Raw genomic sequence first — 14825 nt, forward strand, 5'->3', positions numbered from 1 at the left:
ATTATGTATACAGCATTCTGCCTCGATGTATGCCCGCATGCCAGAGGAGGGCGCCAGATCTCAGTACAGATGTTTGTGAGCCACCATGTGGTTGCTGGGAATTGAACTCAGGACCTCTGGAAGAGCAGCCAGTGCTCTTAACCTCTGAGCCATCTCTCCAGCCCTGTTCAGCTTTTTATTAGACCAATCAGGCGCCTTATGCAGGCAAGGTAAAACAGGAACACATCTTTACATAGTTAAAGAAACAAATATTCTGCAACATAAACAAATGCAACACATCTTTGCACAGTTAAACATCCTGCAACATCATTTGATAAGTGTGGGGATATGGTTCAGTGGAGAGAGCACTCACCTAATATACACAAGTCCTAGGTTCAATCCCCAATACAAATACATACATACGTACATACATACATACATACATACATACAATACTCATTTATCTGCAATCCTAGTACTCAGGAGGTTAAGGATTGCCATGTGTTTGTGGTCAGCCCAGGCAACATAGTTATTTCCAAACCAGCTTGGTCTACAGAGACCCTACACCAGGCATCGTGGTGGCACGTGCATGTCATCATGACACTTGGGAGACAGAGGCAGGAGGATTAGGAATTCAAGGCCATCGTATGAGATAGTGTCTCAACAACAAATGGAAGGAAAGGTTTCTTTGGGCTCATGGTTTGAAGGGATACAGTCCATCATGGCGGGACGGTCTGATGGGGGAGCATGAGGAAGGTCACGTTGCCTCTGAAGTCAGCAAACAGCATACTCAGTTCATTTTCTCTCTTTTTTTTTTTAATATTAACTTTGTTTATTTATTATGTATACAATGTTCTGTATACATAATGTGTGTATCCCTGCAAGCCAGGAAAGGGCACCAGACCTCATTACAGATGGTTGTGAGCCACCATGTGGTTGCTGGGAATTGAACTCAGGACCTTTGGAAGAGCAGGCAATGCTCTTAACCGCTGAGCCATCTCTCCAGCCCCATTTTCTCTTTTTTTCTCTTGTTCAATCTGGGTCCTCGGTCATGAGATGGTGCCCCCCACATTCAGAATGGTTCTCTCGCCTTCACTTAAACTTCTCCAAACTTCCCTCTCACAGACAGTCAGAGGTGTGTGCTTCTAGAAGATTACAAATACAGTTAGGTTGGCAGTGAAGACTGACTGTCACACCCTGTTCCTACTCTCTTTCTTTTTTCTCTCCTGGGTGTCTCCAATTCCAAAGCCCCCTTGGGAACATGAGAGAAGATTGGCCACCTTCTCCTGGGAATTGCACTTTGTGGCACTTGAGTGGTGTTCCTCTACCTTGTGAAATTCACCTCTCTTCTTCTTTTTCTCTCTTTAAACATTGTTTATTCTAATGCATGTGTGGGCGTGCGAGTGCCCAGACACCTGCATGGGGATGGGGGAGAACTTGGAGTCATTTCTCTCCTTCCAACAGGCGGGGTCTGGGGACTGAGCTCAGTTTGACAGCCTTAGTTGACTACAAGTGCCTTAACCCACTGAACTATCTTGAGGACCCAAACTGCCTTCCTTCTTCCTCTCTCTCTCTCTTTCCCTTTTTTTTTTTTTTTAAGATTTATTTAGGGGAGGGGGGAGGGTGAGTGGGGAAGCAGGAGGGAAATGGGAGGAGGGGAGGAAGTGGAAATTTTGAATGGTATTATTTATAAAGCAATAAAAAATAAAAAAGAAGACTGGAACAAGGGGAAAGAAAGATTTACTTAGTTGTTTCTGTGTCTATGTGGGTATGTGCACACAAGTGCATTATGTCCTGTCCACAAAGGCCCTGGCACTAGAGCTACAGAAGTTTGTGAACTGCCATGTAGGTGCTGGAAATTGAATCCAGGTCCTCTGCAAGAGCAGCCAGTGCTCTAATCCTCTTGGAGTCATGACTCAAGCCCCCTTCCCTCCTTCCACCCCTGCTGTTTTTGTTTTGCTCTCACTATTTAGTCCTGCTTCCCTGGAACTTGCTATGAAGACTCACCTACTTCTGCCTCCCAAGGGCTGGGATTAAAAGCATGGGCCACTATGCCCAGCCAGTATATGCACTTAACTGCTGAGCTGACTCTCTGGCCCTTTCTGTGGGCTATTTTTGGTGAGTTTTGTGGTACCAAATCATTACTTTTTTTTTTTTTCGAGACAGGGTTTCTCTGTGGTTTTGGAGCCTGTCCTGGAACTAGCTCTTGGTGGCGCACACCTTTAATCCCAGCACTTGGGAGGCAGAGGCAGGCAGATCTCTGTGTGTTCGAGACCAAATCATTACTTTTATAGACAGATGTTGGGTTACCTCAGCATCACTTATTGGGTGTTCACAATCAGCGCCAACACTCCCAGCATTCTCCAGGTTCCTGGTTTTTCTGATCCTTCATCTGCTGGATAAACCCCTATAACCTGACAGCCGGGGGGCTTCTTGCAGTTCTTTAGGGGCAGAGGATTTGTTTTTGGTTCCTTACTTCTCTCTCTTCCTGAAATCTCTGTAGCAAACCATGAAAGGGCAGGGGTGGCCTTGTGGTCTGGCAGCATCCCTTCAAAAACAAACAAGCGAAGAAACTGAAAGGCAGTCTTCGCCTCTGGGGACCACTCGGAGAAAGAGTTCAGGACCGGTGCATCCGCCGCGCGTGCCTGGGCAGCCCTGGCCGAGGCAGGTCAGATACACTAAGCCAAACAGGATCCCCTGCACCTCAGGTGTCACCTCTGGCCAGAGAGACACTGGCACCTTTGCAAGCCAGCTCCTAATCTTAGGAGGACCCAGGAGAAGTCTGTGGTGGAGTACCCTCAACAATTTACATAGCTTCCCATCTCCTCATTTTCTGTGCCCTCACACAAGACTCTGGGGGCTGGGTGAGAGCAAATGTCACTCGAGTCTCAGATAAGGAAATAGAAGCATAGGTGGGTGAAGACACAGACGCCTGTGGGTTTGGGCTTGTGTATTTCTTTCTAGTTTTATGAAAAATGAATATCCAGGGCTGGAGAGACGGCTCAACAGTTAAGAACATGTGTCTCAACAGAGGGCCTGGGTTCTGACCCCAGCACCCACAAAGCAGCTAACAACAGCCTGTAACTCCCGTCCCAGAGTATCTAAGCCCTCTCTGGCTTCTGTGGGCAAGACAGGCACACAGTACACATACGTAGGAGCAGACAAAATACTCACACACATAAAATAAAATAAAAATGTTATTTTGAAACAGGGTTTTATGTGTCTGAGACTGACCTCCAACTTGCTGTACAACTGAAGATGACTTTGCTCTCCTGATAATCCCGCCTTCTCTCTCACGTGCTAGGATTGCAGGTTATTAGAAAGAGTCTTCAAACCTTTTATCCCAGCACTCGGGAGCCAGAGGCAGGCAGACTTTCGTGAATTTGAGGCCTGCCTGGTCTACAGAGAGAGTTCCAGGACAGCTAGGGTTGTTACATAGAGAAAACCTGTCTCGGGGTGGGGGTAGGGAATGTCTTCATTATAAATTTAAAATCTTGGGAAGCCCTGATCCCGCCTGCATCATTCATAAATATGGTTAACACTTCAAGTTTGTTTCAAAAGATCCAACTGAAAGTGAGATGCTGTCCACGGCCATCAGTCCCCACTCCAGAGAGGCTGGGAGCCGCTGAACAAACACACAGCAGGGCAATCAGTCATTGCACCTCCTAGAAATTAAAGCTTAATTCTTTTTTTTTTCTTCCCCAGACAGGGTTTCTCTGTGTAGCTCTGGCAGTCCTGAAACTCGCTCTTGTAGACCAGGCTGACCGGAAACTCAGAAATCCAACTGCCTCTGCCTCCCAAGTGCTGGGATTAAACGTGTGCGCTACCACCGCCCAACTCAATTCTTACATTGACCCAGAAGGATAGGCTTTCCCTAGGGAGCGTTCCTAGTGGGTTTTCCACACACTCGAGTTCAGTGACACTGAATCCTCTGTCCTATTGGCCTTTTAAAGTCGTGCCTATTTCCCTCATTCTCTTTCATGACCAAACTGATTAAAAATTTTCTTTGAAGATGGCGTGATAATGAGACATAGCCAGTCAAATCTAACTGCACCAGGTCATACACGATTTAAGTTTCAATGCAAACAGCTGATGGGGGTTCATGACCCTGACTACAAGAAGTTAGAGTAGAAAGGAATTCAAGTCCTGATCAACGAAGGGGACAGGGGACAGGGCAGGCATAGGAAGAATCCACAGGCTGAGGTCGTAGGTTATTCACTGTGGGTACTCATTCCACCGTGACCCAGCAGACTTCAAAACAGGCTATAGATCCGTCAGCAAGGCATTGAAATAAAATAGAAGGCCTCTAACACACCAGGACTCTTCATGTGGCTGCAAACCTCAGCCCAAGGGCTCACAGGAAGCAGGAAATCCTTGTTTTTGTTTTTCTTGTGACAAGATCTTCTATAGGCCAGGCTGGCCTCCAACTTTTGATGTAGTTAAGTATGACCATGATTTCTTAATCCTCCTGCCTCAGCTTCCCCCCACTGCTGGGATTATAGGCATATCCCACTACTCCCACCTTGTATATTATTATTATTTTCAACTACAATGTTTCTACAGGAGAATGTGGTTTTGCCTAAGGGTTAACAAACCTCTGTAATGGGTCAGCGGATATTTTCAGCATTGCAAATCAGAGTCTGCTGTGATGACTGAGCTCCACAACTATACGGTAAAAGCAGGCAGGCAGGGGAATGAGTATGGCTATGGTCTAGTCAAACTGTAATTACAAAAAACAGGGGGTGGGCTGGATTGCCTAGCTTCTATCTAGTAGATGACAGGCCGGATTTTAACATCTCCTTACTGAGCCCCTGTAGGAGCTGGTTCAGTTATGTCCCTGGCCTCGGTTTCCCTTGCTGTATAGTGGAGCAGCTGAGTCTCTATCCTAAACTGTCATTGAAGGTTGCTAAGAGGTCAGATGAGCTCACCACTGAGGGCTTCCTAAGGGAGAACCGAGCAGCGGGAGGGCCTCTTGAGGTTCATGGATGCAAAGCAGATTGTTTTCCTCCAAGGTCTGGGGAGAGAAAGGCTTGTTTAAGCCAAATCACATCCGTGGGTACCGGTATTCCAGGGGGTATCCCAGAGGGAGACAGCACCCAAGGCCTGGCACTGCGGCCTCACCTTGCTTCCTGGGGGCCCGGTGAGTAAGCAAATGAAGATCAGAGGGCGGCAGCAGAAGAACCGGGTCTCCAGTGGGCTGTTCTGACGATCTCTTTAAGGGCTTGCTTTCCTGAGCCCAGTGCTTAGGGCTGGGATGTTATCTGACCTGAGTCTTGTGTAGTCTGGTGTTTCTGCTCTGCTCAGTCCTGGAACCTTCTTTTCTTGCTTCCTGGAAGCTACATTTATTCCACAAGGGCTGGCTCAGGCTATGCACTGAAGGAGGGACACTGGTTGAGCAAGCCCAACATCAGGCATCCTAGAAGCTGTCCTCTGACCCCCATACCGGCTATGGCATGTGTACCCCCCCCCAAAAAAAATAAATATAATGTAGTTTTTAGAAATTAGCAGCAGACCTACCTAGCAGAGTGGTGATGGCACACCCCTTTTACTCCCAGCTCTCAGGAGGCAGATTCAGGGCTGATCTCTGGGAGTTGGAGGCCAGCCTGGTCTACAGAGCGAGTTCCAGGACAGCCTCCAAAGCTACATAGAAAAACTCTGTCTCGAAACCCACCCTCCCCCCCCCAAAAGAAAAACAAAACAAACCCAATTAGTAGCAGCTCTCTCATTTCCCCCATTTTACTAATGAGAAAGCTTAAGAGACTCGCCTGAGGGAGTTCACACAGCACTGGAGTGTGGAAGCATCTAGAAAGAGGCTGTATATATGGCTCGAATTAGGATCTGCTATTCTGTTTATATTCTTGTCCCCAGCTGTGAAACTTCCCAGTCCTTGTCACACGGGAGCTCTAAAGGGGTTTGATTTAGAGCAGGGGCAGACAGTCCCTCCGTTGTCTTGGCTTGTAGACTTACTTAGCAAAGAGGACTCCAAGTTGGAGGGCTCTGTCAAGACTGGAGTCATCAAATAGGTACTCTGAGCCCTGGGACGAAGACTCACACAAACTGGCCTTACCCTTCCAGGGCATTTATTGGATTATAGAACCAACAGGTTGGAGAGAGGCAACTGGGGTTCTCTCCCAAATGCTGCGCTCAGGAAGCGCAACCTCAGCCTCTCAACAACGTTATGTTGGCTTCAGTCAAATTTAACAACCTGTACCCTAGCTCCAGTAGCCGTCATTGCACCAGTCAGTGCTCAGGAAATTCCTAGGGCTGGCTCTCATTGGGTCTCTTTAGGTTTATGCATCCATCCCTCAACCAATAGTTGTAGTCTAGAGGAGGGATTATGTCAACTGGACAGCCCAGACAAACCATTAGAAAGACAGTGATGAAGGGCGACCCCTAGTGGACGCACGGAGGAATGCAACTGGACAAGGTAGTTACTGTGTTGAGCCTTGAAGTTAAACTTGGCCTGTAGAATCTACAACCCGCCCTCAATATGACCCTGTTAGCTAACTTGAACTTTTTTTTTCTTTTTGGTCTGCCTTCCTCAGCCACTAACCCCTCCCTGCTATTATGTAGCTGCAATATTGGCTGTTTTCAGCTCACTTGGGAATACACAAGACATTCTTAACAATGTCCCAGTTCCCTTCTGCCCTGCCTCCACTGCTGGCATAGCCTTTTTCAGTCCCTGCTGTTTAGTGGCAACACTGTCCCTTCTCAAGCAGAGTCTGAACTCAGAAACCACCACCAACTCCTTCCAGTTAACTGGGGAAAGTGTGGGGGGGGTGTCTTAGTTCCCTCCCTAGGGTTCCTCCATTCTCCTAGGAGCTTCGTGACCCCCGCCTTCAGAACACACACACATCCCCTTGACCCAGACTGGGCAGCTCTCTTAGGGTTCTGGCTCGCTGTTCTGCCGAGTGCAAGTCATAGCTCCGTAGGGCCCGACGCACTGATGGGGCTCAACAAAAGCCGGCTCTGCGCATGACTTCTCGATAAGGGGAGACATCAGGGAAAGCAGCTCCAGAGCCATGGAGAAAGCGAGGCAGAACAGAGACAGGGACTGGAGAGTAGAGGCATGGGGAAGAGAGGGCAAGATTCTCAGAGAGAGCATGGGAGTGATGTGGATCCAAGGAGAGCGAGCAGGCCAGGAACAAGGCTTGGTGCACATTCAAGTGCACCAGCTGTGCCAGTGGATTCCGCTTTCTCCCCCGCCCCCTCCCCCGTTAAGTAAACAAAGTCCCTGTGATTTGTGTTTTGTACAGTTGAACCTTCCCTGGTGGGAGTTGATTTAGCCGAGCGTCCAGTTCTGGTAAAAACCTGGGTACACGGCGAAGAGGACTGGAGCGGGAAGGACAGGCAGTTCGTTAGCTACAAGGAGAAAACATTCATCTTCCCAGACCTCTTGGACAAACTTCCTACGCTCACCACCTGGGACCAGAGCCAAGTTTCGGCTGGAAGAAGTGAGATTGCACAGGCCGAAAAAAGCCCATGAGGGACTGCCGGGAACAAGCCAGGCGGTTCTGCTTAGGGCCTGACCACCAGTGACCAGAAGCCCAGGTACGGTCAAGGCGAGGCTATAATTCTGTCCCCACTATAATCCAGTGAGTCTCTCCTATAGGCTAGCTCCCCCTACAGCGGAGGAAGCAGCAGTAATCTCCACGAGGGAACACAGATCTGGAAGGAGGGGGAAGTTTGTTGTTTTTCGAGACAGGCTTTCTCTGTGTAGCTTTGGAGCCTGTCCTGAAACTCACTCTGTACACCAGGCTGGCCTTGACCTCACAGAGTGCCTTTGCCTCCTCAATGTTGGGATTAAAGGTATGTGCCACCACCAGTTGGCTGGGATTTTTTTTTTTTTTTGAGCCAGGCATGATGGTACATATACCTGTGTACAAACCTCTAACCCTAACACTTCAAAGGCCGAGACAGGAGGATCACAACTTCTAAACCAATTTAGGCTCCATAGCAAGGCCCTACTTTAAAGCAAAAACAAGACCTGAAGTGTGGGGACCTCCCTTGCAATCCAAAGGGGAACAGTGCAAGGCTAGTCCTGGCTGGAGAGTGAACCCTTGTCTTAAAAATCCTAAAGCAAAACAAAATGAACCCCAAAATAAAAACGCAAAAACCAGGAGAACTCCCCCGCAGAGAAAATAGCGTATTTGCAATGCTGAAGATTCAATTTTTTTTGGGGGGGGGGGGGCGGAGTCTTTAGCCTAGGCTGACTCAAACACAATGTGTAACAGGATGACCTTGAACTTCTGATCCTCCTGCATGTTCTAGAATTACAGGGTTGTACCAATCCTGCTTGTGTGGTGCTGAGAATCAAACCTAGGGCTTCAAGCTTGATAGGCAAGCACTCTATAAACCAAGACCTTTGATTTTTTTAAAATTACATTTATTGTGCGCATGTGTGCAGATATACATGTGTCATGGTGGGTGTGAAGGTCAGAGGGCAGCTGTGGCAGTCAGTTCTTTCCTTCTACCATGTGGGGGCCTGGGAATCAAACTCAGCTCACTAGGGCCTTTTCCTGTAAGTCAGAGGTTCTCAATGTGTGGGTCGTGACCCCTGTGGAACAACCCACTTCACAGGGTTCGTCTAACACCATCAGAAAACATTATATTCATAACAGTAGCAAAATTAGTTATGAAGTAGCAACGAAAATAAGTTTTTTATTTTTTTTATTATTATTATTTTTTTCCAGACAGGGTTTCTCTGTGTAGCCCCAGCTGTCTTTGGAACTCACTTATATAGACCAGGCAGGCCTTGAACTCACAGAGATCCACCTGCCTCTGCCTCCCAAGTGCTGTGACAAATAAGGTGTGTGCTGCCATCACTATCTGGCTAACAACAAAACTCATTTTATGGCTGGGGGGTCACCACAACATGAGGAACTGTATTAAAGGGTCGCAGCGTTAGGAATGTGAGAGTCACAGGGCCAAATCATCTCATCAGCACCCCCAGCTGCTGTCTACCCTTTGACGATTTGCTGACTTTTCAGATCTATGTGTATCAATGTTTTACCTGCAAATATGTGCATGCATGCTTGGTACCTACAGAGGCCAGGAGTGTGTTGGGCCCTGTAGAACTGGAGTCATAGATGGCTGTGAGCTGCTCTGTGGGTACAAGGAGCAGAACCACGGTCCTGCGCAAGGATAGCAAAAGCTGCAGACTAGCTCTCCAGCTGCCCCTCCCCTCCCCTGCAGACTAGCTCTCCAGCCCACTCCCCTGCAGACTAGCTCTCCAGCTGCCCCTCCCCTCCCCTGCAGACTAGCTCTCCAGCTGCCCCTCCCCTCCCCTGCAGACTAGCTCTCCAGCTGCCCCTCCCCTTGGGTTTTTCGACACAGGGTTTCTTTGTAGCTTTGGTGCCTGTCCTGGAACTCACGCTGTAGACCAGGCTGGCCTGGAACTCAGATATCTGCCTGCCTCTGCCTTAAAGATATGGTTGAAGCTGGCTTTGATTCTTCCTCCTCACACTCTTCAGTATTTGCTCACCAGAATTGCTGCCATGACAGAATCTGTATTTTTCTCTTTTGGTGTCCTGTATCCCAGGCACTCACCTGGTACTTGCTATGTAGATAGGAAAACCTCAAACTTTTTTGTTGTTTTAGTTTTTTTTTTTTTTTCTGAGACAGGGTTTCTCTGTGAAACAATTCTGGCTATCCTGGAACTCTCTGTAGACCAGGCTGGCCTCAAACTCTCAGAGATCTGCCTGCCTCTGCCTCCCAAGTGCTGGGATTACAGGTGTGCACCACCACCTCCTGGCTAACCCTTGAGCTTCTAAACCCTCCTGCTCCCTTTCCTGGTGTGACCACGCTGTTTTACCTGGTGCTGAGGACTGAGCCCAGGAGGTAGGGTCTGCTATGTAGCCCTGGCTAGCTTGCTATTCGCTAAGTAGCCCAGGCCTTGAACTCTCAGCAATCACCCTGCCTCAGCCTGCCCAGTCCTGGCTCACAGGTATAGACATAGATTGGAGCTCTCCCTGGCCGCACAACCTGGACAAGGTACAACCCTGCTGTCTACTCTGGTGCACAAGGTGATTGACAACACATACCCACAAAAAGGAGTGTCTAGTGGCTGGCCTGGCACCCACCCGGTATTTAATAATGGCAGCTATCATAACTCTGGCTGGCAGCAGAGTCTCCTACAAGGAACGTTCCAGACTTGTGCAGAAGCGGCCAGAGCAGGCATCCATCCTCTTTATGCACCTGATTTTATTCTTTATTATAATAGGTTAAGCCACGGAACTCATGATCTGAATTTTTTTTTATTTTCTGAAATGAAACCATTGTACATTGTACAAACAATATCTACCGATGGAATAAATAAGAGAAAAATCATACTGCTGTACAACACACCAAAAAAAAAACTGTAAGAGAGGGAAAAAAAGGTAACAGTGAAAAAAAGGTCTTTATATCTCTAACCAGGTCCTCGGCGATAACTAACATTCCAAACCATGACACCGTCTGATGGGCAGTCACCACCCTCTAGGAACCGGTCAATAGCCTTCCAGGTTGTGGGTGTAAGTGCCAGCACTTTGTGGAATGTGTAGCCGCCATTCCCCCACCTTCAAGTTTTGGGGGATGTTTGCCCTGGGAGCCCTTTAGGCCATGGGGCCTGATGTCCACGGAAGGCATTTGCTTAGGATCCCCAGCCCCTGGCTCGGCCAGATGAAAGGTCTTAGATTCTGTGGCGGGGATGAGGGCGGGGGTTCGGGGATGGGGACCATCGGCTCCGGAGAGAGGACCGTGGCGGGGAAGGAAGCACATTGATTTTGCAGTCTGACCGCTCCGCGTGGAAGGCTTTCCTGGCCAGCGTGCAGTGCAAGGCTGCTGGCTCTTTGCCTGGCGTGGCCGTCGGGGGCACCCGAATGGTCCCCATCAACGGCCTATTCCTACCTTCAGGCACTTCAGAGAAAAACTAATACAGCCTCGGTACCGTGGACCTCGTCGTTGTCTTCATCCTCAACTGCGTCAACTCCTCTTGACTGTCCGGAGAGGCTGCAGTGGACAGAAGAGGTGCAGGTGGCCCTGGCCGCCCTGCTGGCTCCATGGATGCATGTGCTGGGCTCTCCTTCAGCTGTGTGTTGTAACCGCTTGTTTCCCAGAAAAAGAAATAAATATCCAAATTCATCTTTCACCAAAATGGAGTTTTGCTGCAAAAGAAAAATGTTGCCCTAGCTCTAGAATCTGGAGGTAAAGCCGCCTTGACCTTGAGATATGTTGGAGGTCGTGCATCTGGTTGCTTTCCAGCAAAGACACAGAACACAGTTCTTCACAGAACTGACTGCCTGAGGGGCAAAATTGCTAAGTACAAGAATTTTCTTTTTTAAGACAGAAACATTTTAGCATTGCTAACTTCAACATTAAGATTTCAAAGTTTTTTTTTCTTCCCTTATTTCAGGAGATATTTTTGCATGAGGTATTTAAAATTCAGGAACATTTTGATTCTTTGTGAGTATAGGAAATAGACAGCTCCCTTGAAAACAGAAAAAGAAGTTGGAGCTTTCCTCCCCTCAGAAACTCTTAGAAAATGGAGCCTGGCAGACACTTCTCATGATGATTGGGAGAAAGATCCACACGTCACAAGGTGGTACCTGAATATGCACCAGTTAGCAAACAAAACAAAAAACAAAACAAAAACAAACACCCCGCTCCCCCCACCCCAACATACAACTCGTAGGGAGTCAGTGCTCCAGTGCAGAAAGAAGCGGGGGAAGCCGTCAGGTCTGAGGGGTCCGTGGAGGAATTAAGAGCAAACCAGGCCTCAGAACTCAACAGTTGGGCAGCTCGTCCAAGGGGTGTCTCCACTGAGTGAGAGAAAGCTGTCTCGGTGCAATTGAGGGCAGGGGAAGAGGGAGCCTCTGTGGCTCCTTTCTGGGGCTGTGTGCAAATCTTCCCAGTTCCTCGGTGCCTTGGTTCTGGCCTTTGAGGCCCAATTGTTAAGGTCCGCTCCCCAGTGGAGGCTGACAGCTCATGCTGGGAACGAGACTCCATCCACCTGTTGCCTCTGAGAGTCAGAACATGATGCCAGGAGCATCTTGCCTGGGATCTGGGGTGTGGGAGGACAGGAACGAAGGGCATCAGGTTTCCATGGATTTGAAATCCAAGCAATGTCCTGTGGGAGAGTTCAGCACCAGCTATTCCTGCTGCCTGCTCCCAACCTCCCCAGCCCTGTACTATCCTAAGGAGACAAGCTCGCAGTCAGCCATTCTGTCCTTGGAGGGCCTGGAGAAAGCAGTGCCAGTGGTGGCTAGAGTGGGGGAGATAGGGTGGAAGTGCCAGAGGAATCTAAAGGCTTTGCACGTCAATCTGGGCTACTGTGGCTTGCAAACCCCTAGCCTCCAAGGCTCCAGGAGGTGAGGGCGTGTCCTGAACCAAGGAGGCCAGCCCTTGGGAAGTGAGGCTGAGACTTAGAGCCCTAGGGGCCCTGGGAGTTGGGGCTGGCTCCAGGTAGGGTGCAGGGTGTGCCCAAACACTGCCCACCTGAACCAGGAGCCACTGAAGGTGCCTGATCTCCTGTTCTCTACCCCACCTGCTCTGAAGCAGTCTCAGGGCAGGGAGGAGAGAGACAGGAAGGGGGCAGCAGCCAACCAAAATGAATGGGCACTTTGCCAGGAGAGATGCAAAAACCAGGAAGCATGCCAGAGGTAACCTCTAGGGTACAAGGCACAAAAAAAGAAAGCGGAAGGAATTGGTTGAAGAGTGAAAAAGCCCCTACGAAAAGCAAATTCCTGACTGGTACCACCCTCAAATAGCTTATATCATTAAATAGAGAAGTGGGGGCAGGGGATACAGCAGCAACACAAATGTAATCTTGGCTTCCGAGAGAGTGTGCAGACACTCCTGAGCTGTCGGCCCACTTCCCAAGGACAGTCACTTGAAGGTTCGAGTGTTTCACTTCACAGCAGAGCTCGCCAGCGTCTGAGAAGTTCCACCGTTCTAGGTTTTTCTTGGATTTGCACTTAGTAAACTTGAAACGTTAGTTCTGTTCGCGCCCAAGAGGAACCGCTTGAGCAGCGTTCTAGAATTAAGCCTGCTGATGTACCCGCCACGAAACATGGACCAAAGGGTTCCACTGGGCATCTACATCTCTTCAGAGTTCTGTTGAGAACATTCCAGCTTCATCTTTTTAGAGGGTGGCCCTCCTTCCAAATCCTTCGGGGGAAGAAGAGAAGGGACTGGGGTCAGTATAAGCAGGGAGGGCAGTTAGGACACCGGTGGAACAGCAGACTGGCTCCAGAGGGAAGCAAGAGAAAACTACTTAGCTCTGTCAACCTTATGAGCTCTACCTGGGGGGAGGGGAGGTTCCAGACACACGGCAAACTTGAAACCCAAATGCTTTGGAGAGCGTGTGAAACCCACCTACTCTATGACCACTGTTACTCTGAACCGTGACACGGGCTGTTCCCTCTGTATTTTTAGCCCCTGGCCTTTGATTGCACAAAGCCTAGACCATGTTTCCCTTGTGACTAGTCTTCCTGTCTGTAACCATGGAGGTAAGCACCCGAGCGGAAGGTGCTGTGTGGACTGTTGTCCCTCAGGTACAGGCATCCGGCTTGCTGCAAATGCTGAGCTCATGCTGAGTGGACACAGGGACATTATTCTGGGGAAAGGGATCCATCCTTGTCACTGAATTCCCCAGAAGTCTTATGACACCCCAAAGGGTATTCACTCACCAGCTGTCACCTCTGGTCTCTCAGACCTCAGCCATCACCCGAGACCAAACGGTGCTCCCTGGCCTCTGTGATGTCTTCATGTTACCACAGGCGTGGAATAAAGCCTGTGCCTGGACAGCCCCCTCTTTCTACTCATCCCACCCCTTGAAGCCTGTACTCTCCTGAGCTCATGGTTCTCAAACTTTAGGTACAGGAGATTCCTCTCAATCTAAAGAGAGCCCAAGTCACCCAGGCTCCTCTCATGTTTCTCTGCATCAACCCACGCCATCTGTCCAGACAGAGGCTTAGTGTCCTGCGTCTGTCTATAAAACTTCTCTGCCTGAGCCACCCTAGTCCTGGACAGGGCTTGGTCTGTAGCATGTGCTGTGTTAACTGTGTCAAAGAGGCACCAGTTTGGGCATCAGAACCAAACAGAAGGCTGAGTGAGCGTTCTCTGAGGACTCCGGACAAGGCTTGGTATCAGGGAAGCAGGTTCTCTTCCTCACTACCTTGGAATTTAATTTAATGTTTTATTACACTCATTCTTTATATGTACTGGGCATGCACATGGACATGTGTGCATGTAACAACATGTGCAGAGAGGTCAGAGGATAGCTTGAGGGAGTCATTTTTCTCTTTCCACTACATGGGTCCTAGATTTTGAACTTAGGTCATCAGACCTGGCGCAGTGCCTTGATCAGTGGCGTCATCCCGTTGCTCACCCTCCGGCTTCTTTGAGACAGGGTGTCACTATGCAGTCCTAGTTGGCTGGGAACCCAATATCTAGACTAGACTAGTATTGAACTCACAGCCATCAGCCTGCCTCTGCTTCCCAAGTGCTGGGATTAAAGGCCTGTGCCACCACACCTGGCTTCCTGGTTTGCTTTTTAAAGGGAGACACAGATATAAGAAGACAAAGTGGGCAAAGGTGCTGCCAGGGCTGTTGGGTCCTGTCTGAAGGAGCAGCCTTCTGCTGAGCGGAGGATCTAGCAGGGTGAGTCAGCTCGGGCTGCTCCACATCAAGACAGAGACGAGGAAAGTCTCTGGGCTCTCAGGAAGATTGAACAATAGACTCAGGCCAGCAAAAAGGGGTCATCCTGGCCCCAGAGCGAGGAACATTTTTCTTCTTTCCCTTTTTTTATGATGGGACATGCTAGGCAAGTACTCTACCACTGAGTTACACACAGCTGATGCTTCTTC

General features: G+C 49.1%; 1 protein-coding gene across 1 annotated transcript in view; it reads right to left on the bottom strand.

Moving 5' to 3' along the window:
• Positions 1-10222: 10222 nt before the first annotated feature.
• The window catches only part of Bcl7a (BAF chromatin remodeling complex subunit BCL7A), a 34401-nt gene continuing 29798 nt past the window's right edge, over positions 10223-14825 (bottom strand). Inside the window, exon 7 of the mRNA XM_041648942.1 lies at positions 10223-13125. Coding sequence (XP_041504876.1) covers positions 13054-13125 — 72 coding nt within the window. The 3' untranslated portion in view covers positions 10223-13053. The remainder of the gene's footprint in view (positions 13126-14825) is intronic.

This window comes from Microtus oregoni, unplaced genomic scaffold, assembly GCF_018167655.1.
Source record: "Microtus oregoni isolate MIOR12 unplaced genomic scaffold, Mior012 000003F_ref0000135, whole genome shotgun sequence".
In the NCBI taxonomy this organism is placed as follows: domain Eukaryota; kingdom Metazoa; phylum Chordata; class Mammalia; order Rodentia; family Cricetidae; genus Microtus; species Microtus oregoni.